This window comes from Hermetia illucens, chromosome 4, assembly GCF_905115235.1.
Source record: "Hermetia illucens chromosome 4, iHerIll2.2.curated.20191125, whole genome shotgun sequence".
Taxonomy (NCBI): Eukaryota; Metazoa; Arthropoda; class Insecta; order Diptera; family Stratiomyidae; genus Hermetia; species Hermetia illucens.
The window spans coordinates 99760348-99786741 of record NC_051852.1 but is presented as its reverse complement, the minus strand read 5'-3'; the positions used below and the strand labels follow the sequence as shown (position 1 = coordinate 99786741).

The 26394-nt window shown below is 40.6% G+C and overlaps 1 protein-coding gene across 2 annotated transcripts; it reads left to right on the top strand.

Moving 5' to 3' along the window:
- Positions 1-1775: 1775 nt before the first annotated feature.
- On the top strand, positions 1776-20088 carry LOC119653808 (major myo-inositol transporter IolT-like). Of its 2 annotated transcripts, none has more exons than XM_038058831.1 (3): positions 1776-2054; positions 18547-18740; positions 18840-20088. In XM_038058831.1, the coding sequence occupies exons 1-3, from the start codon at positions 1967-1969 to the stop codon at positions 19944-19946; spliced, it is 1389 nt and encodes a 462-aa protein (XP_037914759.1). In that variant the 5' UTR covers positions 1776-1966; the 3' UTR covers positions 19947-20088. The 2 variants fall into 2 exon arrangements, with proteins under 2 accessions (XP_037914759.1, XP_037914760.1); XM_038058832.1 differs by lacking the exon at positions 1776-2054 and adding an exon at positions 9852-9921.
- The last annotated feature ends 6306 nt before the right edge of the window (positions 20089-26394 follow it).

Here is a 26394-nt window from a genome sequence, read left to right as displayed (position 1 = left end):
TAGCAAGCCTGATTTTTTTCAGATATTTCGGTTGGATAGTTTCTGAGAATGGGTCCGTTAAAGAAATGGTCACTTTCGACCCCCGCACTGCCCACCTTTCCAACAAATCTCAAAACTAAGACCGGCTTTTGAAAGTACTAATAGAGAAACTTGTTAGCACTGATGAAGGGAACAAGTGGTTCCCGAAATATCGGTATTTGCAAGAATAAATACCCACACCAACGAAAAAAGAAACAACAAGTTTTTATTACTTCAATTAATAGAGACCTTTCATCTGGTATTCCACATGACTATATTTGATGAAAAAAAATTACAACCCCCTTTTGAATGTAAGGGGACCACCCCCACCCCCTCTTCCCCATAAATTCGATGTAGAATAGACAATTCCCATCTTTCCACAAAATTTGGTATAAATCGCTATAACTGTCTCCGCGAAAAATGCGTGTGACGGACAGGCAGACAGACATATATAGACAGATAGACAGTAAACCCATTTTAATAAGGTTTTGTTTTACGTAAAACCCTCAAAATGTGCATAAATCCAAGTAGGATCTACGCTATTGTAGGAATGGGAAGTTCAGAAAGCGGAGGCGGGAAGAGTAGGCCACACGAAGGAAGCTTTTCTTAAAGACGAGGGAACGGGTGAATTTACTTTGCACATTTTCAAAGGCAAGCCCATCACAGTTACGGGAAGGTGACTAGGTCACGAAGCAGCACTCGAGGGTATTCCTCACGAAGGAATTGAAGACAGCTAAGGAGGATTGGATAGAGTCAAAATCAGAGCGAAGTATAAAGCCTGATAATTTTGCTGCCCGATTGATGACTTCGAGGCAAATGGTGTCGAAGCCGAGCTTATTGTCGAGGTCTTGAGTGAAATTTAGGTATGATAAGGAATGTCCATTTAGAGAGTAGGAAAAGGAAGTGGGCGAGAATTTAAGCGAGTAGTACATAGAGTGATACTTTCTGACGTTTAGCGGTAAACCATTATCAGAGCACCAATGAATCAGAGTGAATAGGTTAGATTGAAGGACAACACAGTCCATAGGCGATGATGTAGCGGAAAAGAGCTTAAGGTTGTTGGCATAGAGCAAACAGGGACCAGTAAGGAAAGGAGAAAGGTCGTTGATGAAAAATAAAAATAACACCCAGACCCAGAATAGATCCCTGTGGGACGCTAGAGATGGGTTGGAAAGGTAAAAGGGAAGCCATAAAACAAGTGATATGGGAACGTTTAGAGACGAGAGTTCGGATAGAAGTATCTTGTGATTTACAGTGTCGAACGCTTCAGCGAAGTCAGTGTAAATGGTATGCCCTTCTTGTCATGAATTTAGACATTTGACGACAAAGTTGGTAAAGTCAAACAAGTTAGAGGCAGTGGATCTACGTTTAACAAAGCCGTGTTGCTCTTTCACTATGTGGTGACCAAAGTGGGCTGGCAACCAGTCGCTCCAAGATTTTGGAACAGGAGCACAGGAGGGAATCTGTATCTATATCGTGAGCGCCCTGTTAAGGATGGCAGATGAGATGATGGAAAATATGCTTAACTATCGGACATCAATTAAATGAATTGGTATTCGTTTTGCAAAACTATCTGACTATCTTGAGTTTTTCATTTACGGATTATTCCATGTAAATTCCAATATTTCCCCAGAAGATTTTCCAACAGCACTTAACAGTCACCCTGCACACTTGCTTCATAGAAAAATAAATGCCCAAACAATACATCACAAGATTCCGTGTATAATAATGATCAATGATAAAAATCGCATGGCAAAGATAAGTGACGAAATATGTACAATAATAAATTTGTTCGGAGATAACGTGCAGTCCGTGCGGGACATTTTCACAGTGAATACTCCCAAAGTCGAATAGGAAGTGAAATAGTATAAAAAGTGTTACAGGAAAGTTGCAATAATTATAAAGGCATCATTCGTGAGTTTTGACAGATGCGTGAAATTCGATCGAAATGAGTGCAACGGCGCAACAGCAGCACGGGTCGGACCCAATGATGACTCTCATGGTCCATAAGCGCCAAACGAATGCGGCTGTTGGGGGTAAGTTGGGAGTGGGTGCAACCCGAGTGAACTATTATTCGTTGCAATGTGATATGCCAACGGGAGTTAATTGTGGAAAAGAAGAATTTATCTTCTCATTTGAATGAAGTATGGGCCCCACCGGTAATATCAACAGTTCGTTATGTCGAGTATGTACGACTACACTCTGCCTTGCTTAGTGTGGCGCAGTAATTCATTACTATCAGTAGACAGTTCGCCGTGCCACCCGCGATATCAATACAGTATGTGCATCAATGTGTACGATGAAGTACAGCGCAACGTACACATAAATATCGGGTATGTGCCCAATTACATAAAAAATGAACTCATTCGGACGTCCGGTATATGCGTACTACATACACTTGTGAACACGGACGTTCCCACCCACCGTGCACCTTCGGCAAGGTCGAAACGGATCAAGGTTCCCACATAATCTAGGAATTTGGGGGTAATTTCGTGTAAGTGTTTTCAGGCTTTTCTTCTGTTCTGGAATCTGATTCATATGTTATTTGCACTGATTTGAACACAAATCATTTATTCAATTTAAGTGATTGGACTAAGCGCTTGACACCTGGCATTATTTATTATCTTCATCGCGATTTGCTTCGTAGATTGATCCAATTATAATAAGCAGCTCAGTGAAACAAAGGAGGCTTTCATTCAATAGATATTGGGAATATTTTGGACATCGTAATAGAAAATGTACTATTTTTGCGTAAAGCCTCGATATTGATTGGAATTTGTAGGAATTAATTTTTATTATTTTTTTTCCAAGTTATATATACGTAGACAATGAAACGTGACGTCGAATAGTTTGGGGTTAATTTTCTTCTTCGCAGCAAAACGACTCATTCAAATTTCAAATTTCTAGAGAGGCACGAATACCAAATTTTAAGATGAAAATTTTGCTTTTCAGTCCTAGAATTTCCAGCCATTTTGGTGTATTCAAAGCAGTGGAGAAAAAATACGGGCCAACGATAAAAAATAGGTGGACCTTCTATTATCCTACTAGTTTTAGTTATTTTGTCGTGTACTTCTATTTTGGGCCTTTGATAAAACTCCTGGCTGCGTGGAATCCTTTTCTTTCCCTCTTCTTTTGTCAGGTGTCGGTGCACCTGCACTTGCATCTGTTGGTTGCAGCGTCGAGCGTAAGAGCAAGGCATTTCAGCACTTGCTTACCGGAACTCTAATGTTGCTTCGATGAGGCTACAAAATATTTCAAGAGTTGTCCCACTCATCATCAACAACTGGTATCTGGTCTAGGCCTGCCTTAATAAGGAACTCCAGACATGGAATACGGAATCGTCTATCCTCATGTACGGGGCCAAAAATTCTTCTCTGGAACGCGGCCAAGAGTTCCCAATTTTTCTTGCTAAGAACCCGAGTCTCCGAGGAACACATGAGGGCTGGCAAGATCATTGTCTTGTACAGTAACATATACTATTAGAAAATAAGACATCGACACAATATACGAGAAAAACTTTCGGAAGTATTAAGTTTTGTAATCTATAGTCAAAACTTTTTTTTTAAATAATTTATCAAAAAAAATATGATATGATTTTGAATTTTTTGCTAAAAATTTGCCATTTTGTTCCTTTTGAAAAATATTTGAATATTTGAGCTTACGCATATTTAAGTGAATCAAACATATATATATAAAACAAAACCGATCGATTCACTGTTTGTCGGTTTGTTTGCCTGCATGCACTTTTCTTCAAAGTGGCTGAACCGATCCGAACGAAATGTGGTGGACATATGGGAATTATGAAATTCCACGCACACAGTGACATAAATTTAGGCGGAGTTTAAAGGGAGCTCCCCATTCTTGCAAAGGAGGGGATGTAAAAGTTTTTCAACGAATCAAAGCTGACATTAGTTTTGGCGTGAATTGTAAATGGCGCAAGTAAGGAGTAAAAATTTGCACACTTAAAGTGAGGCAGGGCTCATTTTTGGAAACTACCAACCGAATCTGAAAAAAAATCAGGATGGTGCGCTTATATGAAATCTAGGCTTCAGAATATCCCCCTCCCCCTTCTGCTGCTTATGCTTATCGATATGGGGCTGCGATTTTTCTTCTATTTGCCTCTAGCTTTAATGCCGATGCCCAGACTGGAGCTGCATAAAGCAAGATGGAGCTGACAACTTTTGAGATAAGATTTGGCTGATGTCAACAATGTAGCAACCCCGAAGGCCATTGTTGCTCAATTCTCATAATGGTGCTTGGATTTTAGTTTTTCGTCAACCATGACTCCTACGTATTTAAGCGTTGGTGATCAAAACTACTTCGATTTTATGCTCTGCGAGCGTCAGACCAGCGTCTTCTAAACAAGATGTTATTTCAAAAATTGCCTCGTTTGTGAGGACCTCGACCTCCTCAATATTGTGTGCCATGATAGTCACTCTGGTATCGTCTGCGAAGCCAATGATTGTCATTCCTTCTGGCAGTTGGGCAGCTTTAAAATGCCGTCGTACATTATTATCCATAGGAGCGGACCAAGAACTGATCCTTGTGGAACCCCGAAAGTTGTTCTATTCGTCTTAGGTCCATCGACCGAAACGTAACACAATAGCTTCTCCCGGAGAAATTCTATGATTATGCACACCAATGTTTTAGAAGCGCCGAATTCGATTAAACACGCAGTTATTTTGCTCCATTTTGCAGTATGGAAGGCATTCTTCACGTCGAGAGTAACTATCGAGTAAGATTTATTAGCCTGTACTACTTCCTTCGAAATTTTCGTCACCGTATTGATAGCATTGATCTTGTGTTTCGGAGCCCGAGCTGCCTATCTGAGAGGCCTTTCTTCGCCTTTTTATATCGGTTGTGCAACTCTTCACACTCAGATCGGTTTCTTCTACGTTGACTCTAGTAGTAGTTTTCAGAAGACCATACGGGGAAGTAAGCGGAATCGCTAGTGGCAGCTGTGCTTTGAGGCAAATACGAATCTGTGGGGTGCTGCCTAGAAGGTAGTAATGAAAAAAATTTGTAGGCAAAAATCACGTCAAGTGACGTGACCGCGTCTTTTGTTTAAAATAATTGCAGTTCTTTTTTTTCACAACACGAAGAAAGTGGACTTCAGCCAGCAGTTCAACAAGACGTCTTCTCATTCCCCGCGGTGAACGAGGATAAGAGATCTGTGTACGAATTAGCGATAATAAAGCTCCGGGACTGGATGGGATACTAAACAAAGTTTTGAAGTTGGCTGCTAAAATGAGGCCCGCGTGATTGATAAGAACATTTGAATTATGCATGATAGAAGTAGTATTTCCTCCTCGAAAAACCACCCCGCGCACCCCTTTCATACCGCCTTATATGTCTCTTAGACACTATGGGGTATATGTTGGATAGGGTGATACACAACAGCTTGCTTCCGTTCGTCGAACTAGTGCGTGGTCAATCAAAGCAGCAGTATGGCTTTCGGCAAGCCCCATTCTCCGCCGATGTAACAGCAACAATCTTTTCGTCGGCTGTTGGTAAGCATTGTGCGGTGGTGACGTTAGATGTCAGGAATATCTTTGATTCGGCCAACTGAGTTTGGATGGGAGGATGAATGGAAGGCACCATGACTAAACTGGGTGCTCTTGGTTAAGTAAGCAGGTGCTCGGATAATCGAGAGGTACTTCTTGGAGAAACTTCTTTGGTACGAGACGGATGACGGGTCGAAGGAATATGTTGTAACAGAAGGTGTTCCTCAACGCTCAGTATCGGGGTTCCCGCTGCGGAACATAATGTAATACGGGGTACTTGGTAATGGTGTGTCAAACGAGGCAACGTTGATTGATTTTACGGACAACCTAGTGGTAGTTACAAAGCATACCGGGGACATGGAACTTTATGGAAGTGAAACAATGTATGCCATTAAAGCAGGGTTACGAATGGGTAAACTAGACCTGGAACAAATGGTTCAATGATGCCTGCCTGCAAGCGATTAACAAGAAAAACGAAGCTTACCGACTACTAATGGAAAGTCGAACCTGAGCCAAAAAAGATAAGTATCACGAACTAAGGCGATACGCTAAGAAGATCTGCAGACTAGAACAACGAAAGTTCAATAAGAACAAAATTTTAACACTTGACGACAGCTTGCAGAAGAAGAACGTACAATTAGCATTTCGCACTGTATATCACTGTATAGATCAGAATGGCAATACCTTCAGCGACATGAATCGAATTACAGCCAGATGTGTCTAGTATTTTCAAGACCCTACGGCGACACATTTCCACCCCTTTGTCATTCCGGATGACCCAAACGGAAAACACGTGCCTACACCCCCAACTTTGTTGGAAGTAGAGGCAGCACTTTAAGTTAAAATCACATAAAGCTCCCGGAATCGATAGCATCTCAGCCGGCTCTTAAAAGAAGGGGTAATAGAGCTCACAATACGAACCTACAAACTAATTAGCAGAATCTGGACAACCGATCAAATACCTGACGACTGCAGGAAAAGTGTAATTTGTCCAGTGTACAAAAAGGGTAATCGTTTGCGTTGTGAAAATTATAGGGGAAACTCATTGCTGTACACGTGCTACAAAGCGCTGACGAATATAACTGAACGACGACTGAGAGAGTATACAGACAACATGATTGTGGAATACCAAGGTGGCATCAGATTCGGTAATGATCTGTACAGAATATTAATCTGTACAGAATAATGATCGAGTTGACACTCCCACCAAAACAAGACCCGCAAGTGTAAGCCACAATGATTAGCAACGAGGGTCAGGTAAAAATCCAAAATGAACCGGCACAAAGCTTTCCTTGAGTGTCGGAACTCAAACAAGGGGATCGTCTCGCCTCTACCCTATTTAACTCGGTGTTTGAATCCGTCATCAGGAAGGTGGCCTCAGTTGAAAGGTGGCTTCTAGTATTGCAATGGGCGAGCATAATTTCAAACAGCTGGACCAATTCGTCTAATTAAAAGCTCTATTCTCGAAGGACCGAAACAAAAAAAGCATTTTATGCGGTCCTCTCCATAAAGAGATCGAGGGAAGTACACAGACGGAATAAACTACCCATCTACAAGATATTAATTCGCTCCATGCTGCTATATGGATGCGAGGCGTAGACCTTTACGCAAATGCTGGAAAAGCAGATTGATATCTTCGAGAGAAAGGTTCTCCGAGAGATTTTCGAAGCCGTAAAAGAAGAAAATTCCTGGCGAATCAGATGTAATTATGAATTGTATGAATTATTTGACGACCGAACAGCTGGCCACATCGAACAAATGCACGAGGTAGCCGACCAAAATGGAAGCCATGGAAAAGTTGGGACGCAGAATGCAGGTCGATTCTAAAATTTTCTAATTGGAGGATACGGTTTTTAGATCGAGATAATTAGAAGCAATGCACCCGAGAGGCCAAAGCTCGATTTGTACTGTAGGATTATCGAAGAAGAAACAGAACTTGGCCGGCGAAAAAACGGAGGGGGAGCTTATCACTTTATTACCAATCGCAAGAAAAACAATAGACTATGCGTGTGAAAGACCAGTAAAGGCTAGTTCATTTTTAGCAAGAATAATGCTTCATATTCGAAAAGCTACTTGGAAGGAGCGAACAGGAGATGGCAGCAGCAATGAGATCCGCAAAAGGCCGCTGGACCCATACACGGACCCCGTTTAATGAGAGATGAGTTGAGCAAAACCGGAGAATTGATTTGCCAACTAACCCAGTTCGTTACGGGATACGGTGGATGCAGGAAGTGCTTGTATCGCCTCGGATTAGACGAGATTCGTGATGAAAAGGTGAGATTAAACGACTCCCACAACATAGTTATCGGACCCTACAATCTCGTGGAGAAGATGCTGAAGTCGAAGCAAATTCATGATACTTGAAAAGCCCCGAGAACTGGGTCGAACCCGGAGAGCGTGGTGAATGCGTGACTTAATCGCGTTGGTGTAGACTAGAACCTTCCCCGTGAAGTAATACTTCACGGTGGTTTCGCGGGGATATGGACGGAGAAGTAGGAGTGGTTTAGTGGGTGAAAGTCCCACAGATTGCCGTAAATTAGTGCAACATCGTCTTTTTAAGATTTCCACCTTCATCCATAAAAGAAATCAGAAAAGCCAATAAGCTGCTCCCTACAAATTTTTTGATCGATCTTGCCGTATCTTGTATTGACATTGATTTGGCAAACTTCGTTATCTTTGGCTGCTATTATAGACAAGACTGTTCCAACAGGAATCCTTCTCCTCACTATGTTAGTGAGGAGCAGATGTGTATCGGGGCAGATATTTCGTAAGGGTGGGAAAGGTGTTGGAAGGAGGGAGATCCCCTCGATCACGGAGCTCGCCTGAGGGGCCCGAAAACAGAATCCTTAACAAAATTAGGCTGAGTGGATAATTCTCAGCGGGGTCCGCCCTCCGTTCCTAGGCAGGGTCAGCTTTGAGAAGCCGACGTCGATATTCCTCCCCGTGTTGATAAATCGCTTTCTGGATTTAGTGATTCCGAAGCTTGCATACGACACTTTGAGAATTATGATGCTGGTGATTACCGGAAGGCGCATGACTCGGATCATATGGGATTATATTTTATTTGCGAAACCATCATTTGGTTCCGCGCCGAACAGTGTTTTGTTTGCAAATTCCGTGAGACGAGTAGTGAAACTTCTGGGCGAATACCTGATGCTAGACGCAAGGCTAAAACACTTAGGGGCAGGAAACATCTTACAATTTCTGCTGGTTACAGTACTGATCGATATTCTAATGTATGGTAGGCATGCTGTAATGATCACCGAAAGTAAACGTTTATAACCGTTTTTATCGTTTTTACCCTCTATATTGCAACTCTTGGCACCATAATATCGAAGAATGTAAAGAGCAGATATCGGTGCGTCTTCTCCGAAGAGTCCTCATAAGGTCTTTCGTCGGTTCAGTGAGTATAGTAGTCCTCAGCGTGCAGACACGGATTATTGTGACTCAGATTAGTTTGTTTACTCCTGACAATGTCCTTGTATTAAGAATCTTTGTCTTGATAGGACCGGGACCCACTTTGCGGCATTGACTGTGGAGGACGCCCTAGCATTTTTAGGGGCATAATATTTGATTGATTAAGTGCTAAGTGGCACAATCTATTTTTTTTTCAATGATATTTAATATGTTTTCCTGGTGTGGAGAACTATCAACTAGGAAATCCGGGTGGAATTTAGCATAATGAAGTATGTGCCTCCCTGATCTTTACAATGTTCTATGTTACTGGACTCATTGACTTGGTCCTTTCTTCTTTTCACCTCCATTCTATGTAAATGATCTGGCGAAGTTCATACACATTCTTCAAATTACTAATATGGAACACGTTGACATTACAAAACATTAAAATTCCTAAAAGGCTTCATTCTGAGGCAAACAGCAACGTGTAACACCTTTTAGGTGAAATTGTAAACAGATAATACTTGCAGCATCTTATTGGTACGTTTCCCTCCATTAATCGAAGTTCACTAAGATCCCACATCAGCATAAATTTGCTAAACCCTATTCTAACTTTGTAATTAATTCTGATTCACTTCAATTTGTCAACTTGCCTTTACATAAATAAAGAAATAAAATTTTTCTAAGCCATAAATGCGTTGTTTGCTTATTTTAAATGCATACAATGGTGGCACATACATATATAGTATATCAATTAGGAAAACCCGTGGTGAGTTACAATTACGCGATTGCAATTCTCGCTAAAGTAATATGAACAAACAGCGCGCACAATGTCGGGAGTGCCATTAGTATGAACGGAAAAGTGGATATTTATTGTATTATAACTAAACTAGGGTCTTTTTTGGCTAAACTGTAAACATTGGAAAAGTGTGTTCCAGTGTGCACAGAATGATGGAACTTCGAAAATGTAAATGGATAAGGAATTTTCTTGCCTTCCAGAAAGGTAATGAATTTAATTTTTAATTTTCGTGTTCCGTTTGGAGGCTTGGCTAAAGTAAATCTGGGAGTCAGTGAATCATAGGGAATATGCGAGGGTTTTAGAAAACGGATGGAAAGTTAAAATTTGGAACAAAATTGTGACTTACAAGCGCGCGAAGACGAAACTGGAACGCCGCGATTCCAATCTAATGCTTCAGGTTGCTTGCGGTGGTGGTGAGATGAGGCCTCTTATGGGGTTTCTTTCTTTCCTCAATGTCTCAAGCCGATACTTTATAAAGATGTCGTCTGTTATAATGATGTGGTCAGAAATCCATCTACACTCTAAGAAAAAATTGTAAAACCATTTAAATAGATGTAAATGACTATGCTAAAATTGCGAAAGCAAAATTAGTTTTTTTGTGTACTGATTATTTTTTGAGTAATATTACACAAAATTTAAGTCAATTCGGGAATAAACCAAAATTTTCGTAATTTTACATAACAAAGTCACTACAGTTTCAGGGTGAAGTCATTCATCAGGATAATGTGCCAAGTGATAGTAACTATGGATGAGAGTGTTTACCTCATCACTCCTTGCACTCTTATGTCAACTTTTCATATTTCTTTAAAATGCTTTCATTCGAAGTAAAATGGAGTAAATATGGCGAGCTATTTCTTGATGCGATATATAGATATGTTGCCTGATTCAGATGGATGATGCTTTGAATTTAGAATTGTAAGGTGTTATCTATTCTTTGTTTAAAAAGCCTTCTGAAATCTGGATGTATGTGTCATTGGGAACACTGTAGTTTCCAATGATGTCCGGAATACATACAGTAGTGGTTAAAACTTTGGAAGCTTTCATTTAAAACATATCAAACGCAACATTTTTAGTTTTAATTTTCTTTAAACATTTTTTTTTTATTGTGGGCCTTTATTTTATCCTTTTAGAAGTTAATATAATTGCTGTTATTTTATAAGATAAACTTTTGAGTTATGACTTTTAATAAAAAAAACTAAAGTGGCCATTTTTTCAACCTGTCAAAACTTTTGTCTTAGAAGCAGTTTACATTAATAACAATATGAAACAAGTCGGGACCCCGGAAGCTGGGCGCTTTAGGTATGAAAGGTTTTGTGTATTTCTTATATAAAGACATTTGAGTATGCATTTGCCTCATTAGTACGTAGCGCGTAATATATACATATCATATGTGAGAGTATCCACTTTCGGGTGATATTAACATTCATAGTCTTGAATTTGTAAAGAATCGAAAAATTTAACCTATTATAACTTTGTTAGTAATAGTGCAATTTCCACGAAACTTGGTAGGATCATGCTCTATTTTATAGTCTAGATTACTGCAAAATTTCCTGGTACCAAGGTGAATTTAAGGGGGGTTTCGCAGCCAATTACTAAAAATTATAGTAATATACTATACCATTATTAACTTTATTTAAAGGGATGTCGGTATGGAAGGTATTTCGGTGCCTAGGCACCACATAGTGGCAGTCTCTTGTTTTTTTCAGATTTTTCGGTTGAGCAGTTTCTGAGAATGGCCCCGTTAAAAAAATGATCAATTTCGACCCCCTGCACTCCCGACCTTTCCAACAAATGTCAAAACTAAGACCAGTTTCGAAAAGTACTAACGGAGATCTTTCATTTGATACCCCAAATGTACATATTTGGTGAAAAAAACATTTATGCACCCCTTTTGCATGTATCGGGACCCCCTCTTACATTCGATGTAAAAGGATGTAACTCACTGTATGCGTGAGTGTTCCCACCTTTCAACCAAATTTGGTGTGAATCGCTATAACCGTCTCCGAGAAAAATACGTGCGACGGATAGACAGACAGACAGTAAACCGATTTTAATAAGGTTTTGTTTGACAGAAAACCTTAAAAAGAAGTGATTTTTTTAATATCTTGTTGAATAGTCTTTAGCCTTTCTTATTGCTTCACATCTTCGCAGAATAGATTCAACTAAGCTTATTATTACATCAACTAGAACTATTTGTTGCGAGCCGACCCCGCTTGTGAACGGGACAAAGGCTGAAGAAAAAGAAAGAACTAGAACTATTTGTTGGAAAGCTGTTTTAGAAAAGTTTTGAGATCCAATACGTCAATCTAACTCTTCTCAAAGATTCAGGTCAGAACTTTGAGAAAACCGGTTATTTTTGTAACTTGGCTGTAATTTGGCCAATTCTGAACAAACTTGGCGGTGTGCTTGGGGCTGTTATCCTGTGAGGAGACCCAGTCATTCTCATCTATCACAATACATTGGCGATCTCATAACTCCTTCAACTTGAATCAATGGACCAACGGGAAAAGGACCCTATACTATACTAAATGTTGTTAGTGCCGAAAATTTCACACAAAAGTGATAGTAGCCCCAGATCAGTACGCTTCCACCCCCATGCTTCACCGTTGGTACTTGGTACTTCGGATCGTTCCAAGCTCCACTTGGACGACGAACATATCGTATTTGCTAATAAGCTTGCTATGGTCTCTCCACAAAATGTGACCCCAATCAACGACTGTTCAATCTTTATTCGTGTCCGCAAATTTTAATCTCATCTTTCATATTATTCTTCCAAATTCAAGGTTTTTGCACTCGCCCTCATCCCATTAGTCTATTTTTACTAAAAGTTATTATAATTAGACAGTATTAGTAACAATAAATTGTTTGACTACCGCAAAAGACGCCGAGCAGCTGCTCTTTCGAACATGTGCACTATTTTTGTGCAGATTTTCTCGTGCAGCGTTAACCAAGGATCTGCGCATTGATTGCGTTAAGTTAGTTGGGCATCCTTCTTCCTTCCTTCTATTGAGCGATCTACCGTACCCTTTTAAATCCTTTTTTTGGACTCTCCATAGCGCAGATTCCGTGACACCAAAAGCATTCCGATTTCTCTAAAAGTGTTACCATTTTCGATTGCACTTATCATTAGTTCCTGTATCTCATTTGAAAGTGTTTTAGTACCAGGCACCTTTTGAAGACTGTAATATCCAACGTTAAAACTAAATTTTCCAAAGTTTTGACGTGTTAAAAATTGTTCAATTTTTGTTACATTTTTTTGCTTTTAAAGATTTAAATTCATAGCAATGACATCCATGCGGAAGAATATATAGAAAGTTTCAACACAAAATATTTTGAGAATTATGGGGTCCTAAGTCCGCATCAACTTAATGCTGGACCGCAACGTACTCCCTCTTTCCTGGTCCACGGACCCCTCGCTTAGGGCTTGCACCCAAACTTCATAGAAATGTCAAGCGATGACGGCTTTGCGGTTTCTTACCAGGGCAGGGCAGGCAGGCTCCCCATTTGGTCCCGCCCAGCATTAAGTTGATGCGGACTTAGGACCCCATCATTCTCAAAATATTTTCAGCTCTGGCCAGCTCTGGTCAATAAGGCGGATTTGCGCTCAATATAATTCGTAGGCATGTCGTGTTCTACGAATTATATAAACGAGCATTTAACATCTGCGAGCCGCTACGGTCACGCTGCTCCCAGGGCAGAGGTGAGGCGGCGTCTGACGATTTGCCTCTGCCCTGGTAAGAAACCGTAAAACCGTTATCGCTTGACATTTCTTTCAACACAACATTTTTTGTTTTCAAATATATCAAAAAATAAAAATTTCACAAGCCTTTGATTCTCTTTACAAAGAAGTCTCCGAAAACTTTGTATCCGATTCTGATTCCTAATCTGATGCAAATCCATCTTCGTGCGATAAATAAAACAAGTTGGAATACCGGAAGCTAACGTTTCGAGTATAAAGGTTTTGTGTTCATCCTTCATGAAAACTTTCTACGTTGATTTTTCCATTCGTATAAGGCTAAAAACCCAAACTATTCCTTGATATGTTTTTCAAACTACAACATATACGTACATATTACAGACGTAGATATTATCCTTACCCTAAACAAAGAAACATTGCTTATTACCGAATACTATACTTATATATGCACGTATATAAATTGATCTGCACATATTTTATATTTACTTTGTGCATGAAAATATATATATGTACATACAATATCAATTACGTATATTGAATACCGCTTGTTCAATGTACAAATATATCTATCTGGATTAGGCACTATCCCAAAGCTTCATTAACATATACATATAAATACATACATATGTCTGTCTCAAGTAATTGATATTGATATATAAATGATTAATAAGTAAAAACGAAATGTTTCCCTGCGACGCCTCATTGATATGAGTTCGCTTTGTATTGGTATTGACGAATTGATATATGATGATGACGCCATGCACGTTTTAGGATGCACAAAATTCACATAAAATAGGAAAGTTTCACCTTCTATAATTTTGTTAATAATAGTTGGATTTCCTTCAAACTTTCCAAATTTATGCCTTATGTTATCCTTTATATCAATGCCAAATTTTGTACTTCCTACTACTTGAACCTAAGGGGGGTCTCCTGCTAAATTTCTAAAATATGCTAATGTAATATTATTTGTGCAGATCTTGGAACGGGATGTATTTTGAGGCCTAGATTTCGTTCAGATACACACCTGTGAATTTTTTCAGATTTTCCGGTTGGATACGTTCTGAGAACGAGACCTACTACACTTTTCGAGGGTCATATTTTGAGCCCTCACTCCCCTACATTGCAACCGATGTCAAATATGGGACCAGTTCCGAAAAGTAATCGAGCCCTTTCATTTGATACCCAACATGGCTATATTTTGTGAAAAAAATGTTGCGAACTCTTGGCCCCGTTCGAGAGAAGAATCTCCGAAGAATTTTTGGCCCCCTACATGAGGATGGACGATTCCGTAGTCTACATAACGACGAAATCTATGGGCGTGAGGTTGTGAATAAAATCCGGCTCAATAGGTTACGGCGGGTGGGTCACTTAATCCGTATGGATGAGGGTGATCCCACCCGGAAAGTCTATAAGGGCAATATCTATGGTAGAAAAAGAAGACGAGACAGACCCTGCCTAAGATGGAGCGATGGCGTAGATCAGGACGCCAGACAGCTTTTAGGGATATCGAATTGGTGGACCTCGACGCAAAACCGGGATGTCTGGAATTCTTTAATAAGGCAGGCCTATACTGGATACCGGTTGTTGTGCCGTTGATGATGATGATTGCAATTTATATGCTCGAGTGTGAGATCGCCTTTTAAATCGGAATCAGTTTTGAATCTTTGAGTGTTTCCACATATGGCAGAGTTTCCGCAAATACTCCTACCTCCACCTTTCTCAGTGCTTTATCTTTCACGGTTTTTGGCATTGGTGGAGCTTCTCCTGAATAGATGCTTCTGTTGGTTCTGGAGTACCTCCTGCTGAACAAATGCGATGAGTGCTGTAATCGTTTTTGTCGTGCTGCGATCTGGCTTCAACTCTTTTTTCTTTGGTTTTGTAATTATTGTTCTCGGTAAGGTCGTACTTGGTTTAAACACCTCTTTCTCTGAATCTCAATCACTTATAGCATCAAGTACCACGTTGACTACCATTGCGGCACTGCGGTCAAGCTATATCGACGACCTGGAGCCCGCTTACTCACTACCAAAAGCCACACGTACTGGGGTTCCGAGCCCCTTCTCTTGTCTTTCATTTTGTTTTCATATTCTGGATATCCTTCCCTATCTGTACTGAGGTGAAATTCGGTGGGCGGATGCAGACAATGAAATTCTACGTACGCAGTTAAAGGTATTATTTTGTGTGGAATTCAATGAGGGTGGTCTCCATGTGAGAGAAGAAAGTGTGCAAAATTGTTTCTTCCCGAATTAGTCGTGTAGGATATCAAACGGAGGGTCTCGATTAGAACTTCACGAAATAGGTTAGATTTGACAGTTTGGTTGCAACGCTTGAGAGGGGCAGTGTACAAAAATTCATGATGATGCAGATCATACCGATCTCTGTTCAAGTAAAGTCAATGATAGTATGTTACTATATTTTCGAATTTTGCTGTAATTCATCCTAGGATAACAAAATTTTGCAAAAGCATAAAATATGGGGCATAATGTTGGAAAGCTTGAAGGAAATTATACTATTATTAACAAAATTATAGCGGGTCAAATTTGTGCATTTCGTGTGAATTTACTTTACCTTCAGGGCCTACCCTAGTGTAAAAATGTTGGTTTGTCAGCGTTTGGTGGACGACAAAACTACACCAGTGAGAGAGAAGAAAGAGAGGCAATACTCAGAATAGCTATGAAAGTTATAATGATTTACTCTCGCACTTTTCTCGTAAACGCCTCCATAATGGGGCAAAAACTATTCAACTTGCTAACTCTCTTACTTTTCTAACCTTTAATGATGTTGAGGATGCTGGGAGCAACTTACTTCCTCTTTTGTAATCCACGGACTCCTCTTTTTCCCGAATTTTCCAAAAAAAAAGAGAATGAAAAAGTTGACTGACGGTTTCTTCCAGGGCAGAGGCAACTCATCAGATGCTGCCTCATCTCTGCCCTGGGAGCAGCGTGACCGAAACTAAACCTAAAAAGTTGATGCTTCAATTTGAAGAAAAACAGAAATAGTAGCAATTTGCCCAAATATGAAGCGAAATTCCCTTGACTGCACTACAATTAGTTATCAAAATATTCAAATCTGATTGATGGTTTTGAGAATTTTGAGTTTCTAGTAAGTAATTAGGCTACCGTTTCAGTTAACTGTTTGGAAAATTCTGTTGCGCAGTAAATTAATTAATCTTTGAAGCGTGTTTTTGTTTGAATCCGACCACTCTTGCAGTCCGTTATTGCTGAGTACTGTCGACCATTTGCCTAAACAGATCTTGCTAAAATACTCCAAAACTTTTCTATTGGATTAACACAAGTCAAGTCAAAAAATAGCATTGTACGAAGCTAACAACAAGCTTTTTAACAAAAGGATATTGTCATTATCTTGCTGAAATATGAGTTCTGTGCTATTATTTATCTTTTGAATAGCCAATTAGAACATCGTTTCCGATCTCTATATATTTTTTTGTCTCCATTTTGTTTGTTATAAAACACAATTCTAGTTTTCTGTAATAAAAATATGCTTTCCATATCATGACGGAGTCACCTCCGAACTTGCGACGCAGTTTTGAGGGATCATTTGCACGAAGATCCTGCCAAAAGCAGCAATGTCCATCGAGTGAACCTAGATGGATTTTATTTTCACTCGAAATAATGACATTATACCACTTTTCTGTTCAAGCCATGTGATTTTTGGCATAATCCAATTTGATAACTTTGTGAGAAAATGTAAGCTGGACAAACGATTTTATGTTTCTATTCGCACGAGAAATCTATTGCATTCGATGCTTTCTTTTTGGATGATGCAATTTTGACACAATTTGTGACTCAGTATGTTTTTAGTGGTTTTTTCCTTGAAAATCTTGATTTTTCGCGGCATATCTTCATACTTCGTTGGAGTGGAAATGTCGCATTTGCCTCCCAGTTCCAAGGAATTTCGTATCAATTTCTTCGATCTATTAATTCAGCGACCAATTTCGCAATTTGAAAACAAAGTTTCTTTTAAAACCACGATCGGACTTTTTTCCACTTTTCGTAGGATTCTATTTTTCTTTCAATTAATATTTCTAGCTACGGTATATCGTGTGGTTTCAACCAACGCCATGCAGGTATTGTTGGGTGTTAGTCCTCTCAGGGGGATCAGGAAGGGCGTACTTTTCCTGCAAACGGATTTGGTTAGTGCCGAAGAGGTGGAGGAGTTAACAACGCTTGTGGTCAAAAGATTGATAGATGAGACTGTTTCATCTAAGAGGCAGAGTAGATGGAACCAATGTGGGAAACGTCAGATCATGTATAAATACGTGAAATGTGTCTGCCATGAACTTTGGACTTCCTCCTCCTTTCTGTGATAAATTATACGTTAGCCGTAGATGACTAGGTGGAAAGGTTTCGTTGCGGTTTTCCTTACCGGGCTGATTCCAGTCAACTCGTTGGGTAGTAGGGTCCCCACGAACTCGAGGAGGGCGATCAGACCCAACTCTGCAATGGGACTCATTTGAAGTAGTTGTTGACACGAAACCTCACCGGAGGTCACCTTGTATCATAGGAATCGGGATGGCTTCCTGGTAACATATTGTCTAGACAAATTCCGGGGAGATGTGTTCTCGGCGCGGTTATTTACGGTTGGCCCCTGTAGGAGTTTCATGGTGATTGTATCCATATCTTGGGTAGAGCTCCTTGCGGGTTCAAGCATGGAGCTCGGTACAACTCGGGCGCCTTACTTCTTAGTTGCGGTATCACTGCTATGGCTGAATTCAGGATAAAGCAGTACTGTTGTACCAATCACGTCTGGGCTCTGATTGTGGTCTCCAAACCAATGCGTGCCCGAAGAGGACCATGGGATTATACCTACACGGCAGGTACTCACGTTAAACCCCAGGAATTTTATGTACCTTAAGCCAGCAAAGAATGTCCTTATCACATTATCTGATCTCTGATATATTAAATCCATACACATTATCACTTACTAACTACATGCAAATGGAATCATAGTATAACGACATATTCTCAAATGTGAAATAAGCAAAGTCTTCCATAACCACATGATTTGTTTGTTCTGTTCCTCGCTGGACACTCTACCTGGAACGACCGCTACTTGAACACGACCTCATGCCCTTAAAGTTTTACTTTACCTTTTTTCAATTTTTATTCCAGGTTTAATGGCTGTACTCAGTTATGGTTTCTACTTCATGTGGGGAATTTACATCCTTTATATTCCTAATGAATATACAGGGATTACCTCTGCCGGCCAACTTATGAACGCTAACTTGGGATTTTTCATCGGATTTATCGTCGGATGCATATTTGGCTATCTTCTTGTTCGAAAGTTCCGGAAGATGTTTATCTATGTAAGTTACTATAACCATGCTTTCCCCTCCATTACATGTCCTTATTGAAAGTCCTTTATTGGATTTCACTGAAAGATTATTTAATATATTTTTTTACAGGGTGTAGCAAACGTCCTTATTGTAATTAGCGGAGCTTTATTTATTCCGCAATGGGAAACGATAGTCGTACCTATCGTCGCGCGCTACATTGGCGGCTTAGGTCAAGGAATTACTTTCATCCCACTTTTGGTTCACACTTCAGAAGTGGCAACCAAAAATCTGCGTGGTGCGGTGGTAGCAGTGACGAGCTGTATGGTGGCAACATCTCTCTTCGTAGCCAGTTGGTTTCTTTCAGTATTTTCCTTGGTCGACTCTCCGAATTTCATGGACCAAATAATCGGTGGAATGATCGTTTTGTATGGCCTTATGGGGCTTGCGTTCTTGAAATGCTTTACTTTCGAATCGCCCGTGTTCCTTATCAAAAACAATCAAGAACAGGATGCGTTTAATACACTGAAACGACTTAGGCTAGAAACTCAGGATTCATATGAAGTTCACCAAGATTTCCAGGATTTAAAAGATCTCATCAACGATGAAAAATGTTTGGAACGTGTAAGATTCAGTGACAAGGGCCTTCGATCATTTTGTCGGATTCTGCTTCTACGTATCCTTTACGTGTTCTCGATATCAATGCTTCTTCTAAGATGTCAACTGGCCTTCTCACTCGAAATGTCAACTGAATATGGGTTCGGGATATTAATGACAGGACGATTCATAGCTGAAATGCTCGCCATGTACCTCATAGAGAAAAGAGGACGTCGAAAGATATTATTGGTTTCTAGTACGATTTGCGGACTTTTGTTAGTTCTCTCAGGAATTACAGCATTCTCAGGCACCTCATTTGAACACAGTCTTATTGCACTGGCTGTTTTTAGTGTGATATATCAGACCGTTTTAGGATTTGGACTAAGCCCGGTCTCATTCGTTTATCTTTCAGAGCTATTTTCATTGAAAAGGAAAGCTGCTTCGATTATGGCTATAATGATAATTGAGAATCTTTTCCAAATCATGTTTGTTCTAATTGGGGAATATGTCTCTGTGCACATTCCATCATTTCTATTTATTACTGGAGTAATACAAATCGGAGGCGGAGTTTATTTATATAAAACATTGCCCGAAACAAAAGGACTGTCTTTGCGTGAATGCTTGCATGCCGTCGAAAGTTGAATAAACTTCTTGAAATGCTGATATTTGAATTTTGTTTTATTAAGATATTTTTTCACTTTTATTCACAATAAATATTTTATTTTCTATGCTTTGTAATATACTATATTAAATATTTATATAAAATAAAAACATTAAAAGTGTTTGCTTTGGATTTTTTAACTTTTCATTGTTAGAAAATATCAGAAATAGTAACTTACAAAAAGAAATAATTTATGCCGGCGCGATGTTTGAGAGGATAAAGTGCCAGACACTCAACCTTTTTGTTGGGTACGAATTCTGTCATGGATGTTCAAGTTCGTCTTTGCGCTTGTCTTACTGATGTAGGTTTACCATTTGAACCGCGTGACGATTATAAATACGACCAATTAGCCTGACTCCTCATTTGTTTCGTGTTAAAGACCCTACATCACATCTTGCGTACCCACTTAAGGGCAATTATGGACAGGACGACCTCAAAGACAACCGAAACGAACAAAGGTATTAGAATGCTGCCTCTCGCGGCTCAATGGCTGAAGATTAGGCCGTTCCTCCATCTGGGTGTAATTCTGGATCCTAAGTTAGATTGGAGACTAAGCATAGAACTGAGTGTCAAGAAAGCATGTATGTAGGTTTACAAAAAGACCTTTGTAAGGTAAAGGGGCCTCCGCCTAAGCATGGTTGTTCGGGCGTGTACAGTTGTGGTTTATCCCACCCTGACACTGGGATATATTGTACCGTAGCAGATGAGCAGGTGCTACTGGGGCTCCACAGTGGTGTAGGGGTATTCTCGATTAAGAACTATGTAGCCGAGTAGTACGGCCTTCCAGAATTCGGCAGTGTGTTCCAAGCGGAGGTACAGGCAAACCTGGACTGGGCACAATGCGAGCTCTAAGCGTAAGATAATTTTTCTGATCGACAACCAAGTAGCCATTAGTACTCTATAGTATCCGAGACATTTCCCTGAGAGTGGAAGAAGGGCATGATCGTTAAGATTCTGCAAAGGAGCCTCCGTTTTGAATGCGACAATTAGAGGAATATCTGGGTGGTTGCCGTCGGAAATGTAATAACTAAAATAATTCAGGAATGCATCAAGGATCATCTCAAAAGCTTGATCGACAAAGAACAGGCTGAATTCCGCTCTGGGTCCTGTTACATTGACCATATGAACACCCTACAGATCATGTTGGGACAATGCGTGAAGTTTGGATCTCCGCTTTACCTGGTCTTCATCAATTTAAAATAATCCATTCTTGACTACGCCTTACAATGGAACACTTGGGTGACTTGCCCCAAGAGCTCTTGGCGCAGAATAGTAGAAGAGGAGTGAGGATATTTCGTAAAATCTTGGAAGGACTTGAAGTGCACTTGTCAAACCGCGAACGATGGGGCGTAGCCGTGGTTGACGCACTATGCCTAATCCAAGAGTGAATTGCAACATATATAAAGTCACTAATGGTAAATGATCTCTCTTCATTTTCGAACAAAGTCGACCCACCCTTCCCAGTTGATGGGGTTGAAACCACTAGCCAGCCTATTGGCGAACTATTTTGAATAGCGAAGATGGTTGGTGTTATATGTTTTGGTGCAGACTCAGCTGAGACGGAATCCTGATTAGGATCTTACCTAGGCTTTTGTACGGGTTTTTTTCTATTTCATGTATGACCTGTTTATTTATTATTACCATAGCGCACCAGCGTCGCCAGTTTTGTTACTGATAACAACAGCACTGATAACATCAATAAAAACAGATGGGTTAATGTTTACAAGCTCGAAATCACGGCGGTCTCCTCTCCCGATCTGTTAATTTTATATAAAACGCACGTCAACATTTGGTGAGAAAAAATAATCCACACCCCATTTTGCATGCGTGGGGTTATTTTAGAGAAGTGTGCACGTGGCTAATAAACAGACGGACATATAGAGATACTACTTCTCCCCAAGTTTCACATGGTCCGATTTTGAAGAGCTGTTAGAGCAGAAAGATTAACGCACAGTTAGCTTTAGTACTCGCCAGCGAAGGTGATCTCGTTCTGGGGGTCTGGTTCAATTGTAGATCTGAATTTTATAAGCCGTACGCTGGCATGTAATATGTCCTGAAATTGAACGAGGACTTTGAGTACAGTGAGCAACAGACAATCGCTTTTGAATTATTTGAGTTAACGGACTGGATGCCATATTGACAAGCATTAAAAGAGGCACGGTTAAACGAGCCTAATAAGGCACCCTCATGAGTGAAACTCTCTATTTAAAGCAATGCATCGCCGAAGCATGTGACGTTTTTATAATCATCTGAGACGAGCTGCTGGCGATCTGCAATAGAATAGGTGACACTAAAGCCCTAAACCTGAACAACATACTGAATACGGCATTTAAACTAGGGGTGAAATCCAGACCGGACTTGCTACTGATTTGTTTGAAGCGTGCTTGTCCGAAGGATATTTCCTCCATCATGGAAGTGGCGAAAGCTGGTATCGCTTTCCAACGCTGGTAAATGTTCAGGTGAACTATAGACTCATATGCTTTGCAGCTATGGAAAAAATGATAGAGCAATTAATTTACAATAAATCGCTCCTGGTCGCTTAGAGCCCCGCAGACCTTCCAAATCAGCAATATCTGCTCCACAAAGCTAAATCAACAGTCGATACCAAGAAATTTGTTATCAACATGGACTCAAGTGCAATTTTCGAGAAGTGTGGTACTAGCAAATATTGCGTGTGGCGCCTCTGAACGTGAGGAATACATTCAATTCGGGCGTTGCTATTCTTGGTAGCTACTTGTAAGAATATATTAATCTGCCTGTTCTGGAGGAGGCTGCTATCGGGGTATAGCTGGACGGAAAGTACGGTGAAGTCAATTATAATCTTACCCAGTTCCTCTCAGACTATGGAAGTACATGTTTAAATTAGACACCTCACCAGATTTCCCAAACTTCGATGAAGTCTCAGAGGGCTCAGCGAATGTATTCTTCCATTGCCTGAGATTAGTGGAGGAAAATGTGCTAGCATGGTAGAAAGTTTGGGACGCGTTCAACACGATGATCGGATGATCCAGCGTAAACTGGGATTTTGGATGAGATAAAAAAGACGCAGTTATGAAGAAAGCTATCATAGAATTAGCTAACTACGTTTCGTGATGCAATACGTAATACATTACGTATTGGTGGTTCCACTGGAGGGGAGGGGAGAGTCGGGCGTGATACAGATCGGCGTGCCATGGCCAGTGTCCTTTGAAGATTTCCATCTCCTCAACGAAAAAGATAGACATACAGATTTTAGTAGCATTTTATTTTACATAAAAGTTTCAGAAAAGGACAAAAATCGACCGTCAATGCTGTCCGAGACGCATGGCAATTGAGCAACATACAACAAGTCGGAGTACCCGAAGCATCAGGCGCGTCCCTTCGTGCGGATAGGGCAATTCCTGGCGGCGTAGGAACATGCACTTAAACGCATTTGGCGGCGTGCATGCATGAGCGTGTTTATCCGCGTGGACGAAAGAAATTAAACGTCACTTTGTTGCAATCACGCACGCCCTAAACTAGGGGAAACACCAGAATTACTTCAGCTAACTGAGGAGATGTGTTAGGACAACTATTTCCGGAAGCCTACGAAACTACGGCTGTCTACTAATTGGTGGGCGGGCAGTTTAAATGGAGGAATAGGACTTTCTATGGAGCTCAAGGCTGGCGGGAAGCGAAAAGCAAATCATCATCATCAACGGCACAACCACCGGTATCCGGTCTAGGCCTGTCTTAATAAGGAACTCCAGACATCCCGGTTTTGCGTCGAGCTCCACCAATTCGATATCCCCAAAAGCTGTCTGGCATCCTGACCTACGTCATCGGTCCATCTCAGGCAGGGTTTGCCTCGTCTTCTTGCATAGATATTGCCCTTATAGACTTTCTGGGCTGGTTTATCCTCATCCATATGGATTAAGTAACCCGCCCACTGTAACCTATTGAGCCGGATTTTATCCACAACCGGACGGTCATGGTATCGCTCATACATTTCGTCGTTATGTAGACTACGGAATTGTCCATCCTCATGTAGGGAGTCAAAAATTCTTCGGAGGATTCTTCTCTCGAAGGCGGCCAAAAGTTCACAATTCTTGTTGCTAAGAACCCAGGTCTCCGAGGAATACGTGAGAACTGGCAGGATCATTGTCTTGTACAGTAAGAGCTTTGACCCTATGGTGAGACGTTTCGAGCGGAACAGTTTTTGTAAGTTGAAATAGGCTCAGCAAATACCTGAACAGCATTATGGATGCAAGGAAGGAATTACTAAAAAATGGATGACAGAGGCTATTCTGGTTAATTATGGACGACTAGAGCAAATAATTCAACAAGTCAAAAATAATTCACGAAAGCCTTGTGTTCTAACCACTCAACTATTCGGACACCAAGTGCGTCCTTTTATTGCGTATGCAAATGTATTATTACAATAAAGAGAGGATCTCTCGAAGGATATTACAACTACAAAAGAGGATGAGCTTACCATTGTATACGAAAAGTTCAAAACTAAAAAAGCATTCGGGCTGGGCGCAATATCGAACGGGGTTTTGTGGGCAGCGATTAAAGCAAGATCAGAGTGGTTCACGTCCACTTTTAATACCGGTTTAGAAGAGCCAATTTTTCTGAGTCAATGAAAAAAGCAAATGCTGGTGCTGTTACCAAAAACTAGTAAAACACTCGGTAACCCATTGTCGTATTATCCCATTTGTTTACTGGATAGTAGAGGAAAGCTATTGGAGTGCATTATAAGCAACAGGTTGCTCTTAACTCTAGAGGAAGCAGGAGTCCGTTTTCCACGCTGGCCGACCAATAGTGGATGCAATCAACGCAGTTGTCAATCTAGCAGCCGAAAATATTGTAGATGTAAGGTGGCAGGGCAATCACGAAAAATGTGTGCTATCATCACCGTCGATGTAAGGAATGTTTTCAATTCAGCGAATGGTAGCATAGCTAAACACTCTGGAGTGTTATGTATGACTATGTGTTTTCCATCAAACTCCCACGCCAAGCGACATTGCAATTGTGGCAGTAGAGAAGCATCTTGAGGATGTTGTCCGGGCATATAAGACATCCATCAAGGAATGGCCGGAATCACCAGAGTTAAAGTTAACTGAACACAAGACAGGCTGTACTAGTGACCAGTGGCAAATTAAGAGAACTCCTAAGATCTCGTCCGGGACATCATCTGGTAGAGTCAAAGCCGTTCATCAAATATTTCGGAGTTACGCTGGATCATCGATTAACCTCTTGATCGACGCGAATGTATTTGAGAACACAGAGAAAGCTGTAGCTGCACTAGCTGGCATGATACCCATATTGGAGAACGCAAACCATCGGGGAGGCTTTTGCTAGCTAGGATGTGCTGATCCATTTTACTATACTTAGCACCAGTTTGGATGAAGGCGCTTAGTTTTAAGGCGTATGGGAGAAAATTATCGGCAGCATACCGTCTGAGCGCGTTAAGGATCGCTTACGCATTCATCACAATGCCAAAGTGCAAAGATGGGAGGAGAGAACGCGCACAATCAATGTTTGGCAGGGACGTCGGGATAAAAGTGAAGTCAACTATGACACCAAGAGCGGCATTAGAGAAAAATGGAAGGGACAGGCTACAGCCAGTTTTGTGGTAGTTGTTCAGGAAATCTGTAACAATATCAATCCAGAAGAGTAACGGAATAAAAGTGAAATCAGTCCAGCAGTTTCGGGGTGACGTTCACCATTGAAATAAGGAATATGAACTATTTAATAGACAAGAAAAGGCAGAGGGGGCGATCAAACTGCTTTCTCCAGATGTGACAGATATCAATATTTTCCGAATCCGAACATGCAAGAATGCTATGTTCTCTGAAAAGCTAGTGCACCTGATTCCGATTGATGCTAAGTTTCTGAGAAGTTGCTGCTGAAAGTAAAAACTAAGTAGAGTGATTGTTATTCTGCAGGTAAATATGCATGGGAGCGCAACTGCTCATGAGATGATGGGGCAAATGGTAATAAAAACAAGAGCTAAGTTGTTTCTTCTCATCGAGCAATATCGGCATGCTTTTTGCTACAGAGTTTTTAGTGCCAGCAGCGCAAGAGTAGAGGGTGCAAAATGTCATTAGCACGTTTCCTTCCTCCTTTCAATCTACCAAAACGGAACTGCGGGAAAATCCACGTTGAGCTCGTCATAAAATCACTAGACTCAACTGTGAGGCTTTTTATAGGAACATGCGATGTCAAAGCAATTGCAAGGAAACGCTGACAGGAGCCCCTGAGGACTCAGATCTATAAATTCGTCACCAAAAAACTGGGAGCTTATCGATCACGGTGCTTCATGGAGAAAGTTGAGAGGTAGGTACTGTAACATATTCACCTTATCCCATTTCACGCTCTCCTCCAGCAAGCAAGGTCTATAAACTATTTTTATTGCGGTGTCGGTATTGTTCATGAAGAACAAAATGGCAGTGAATTATCACTACT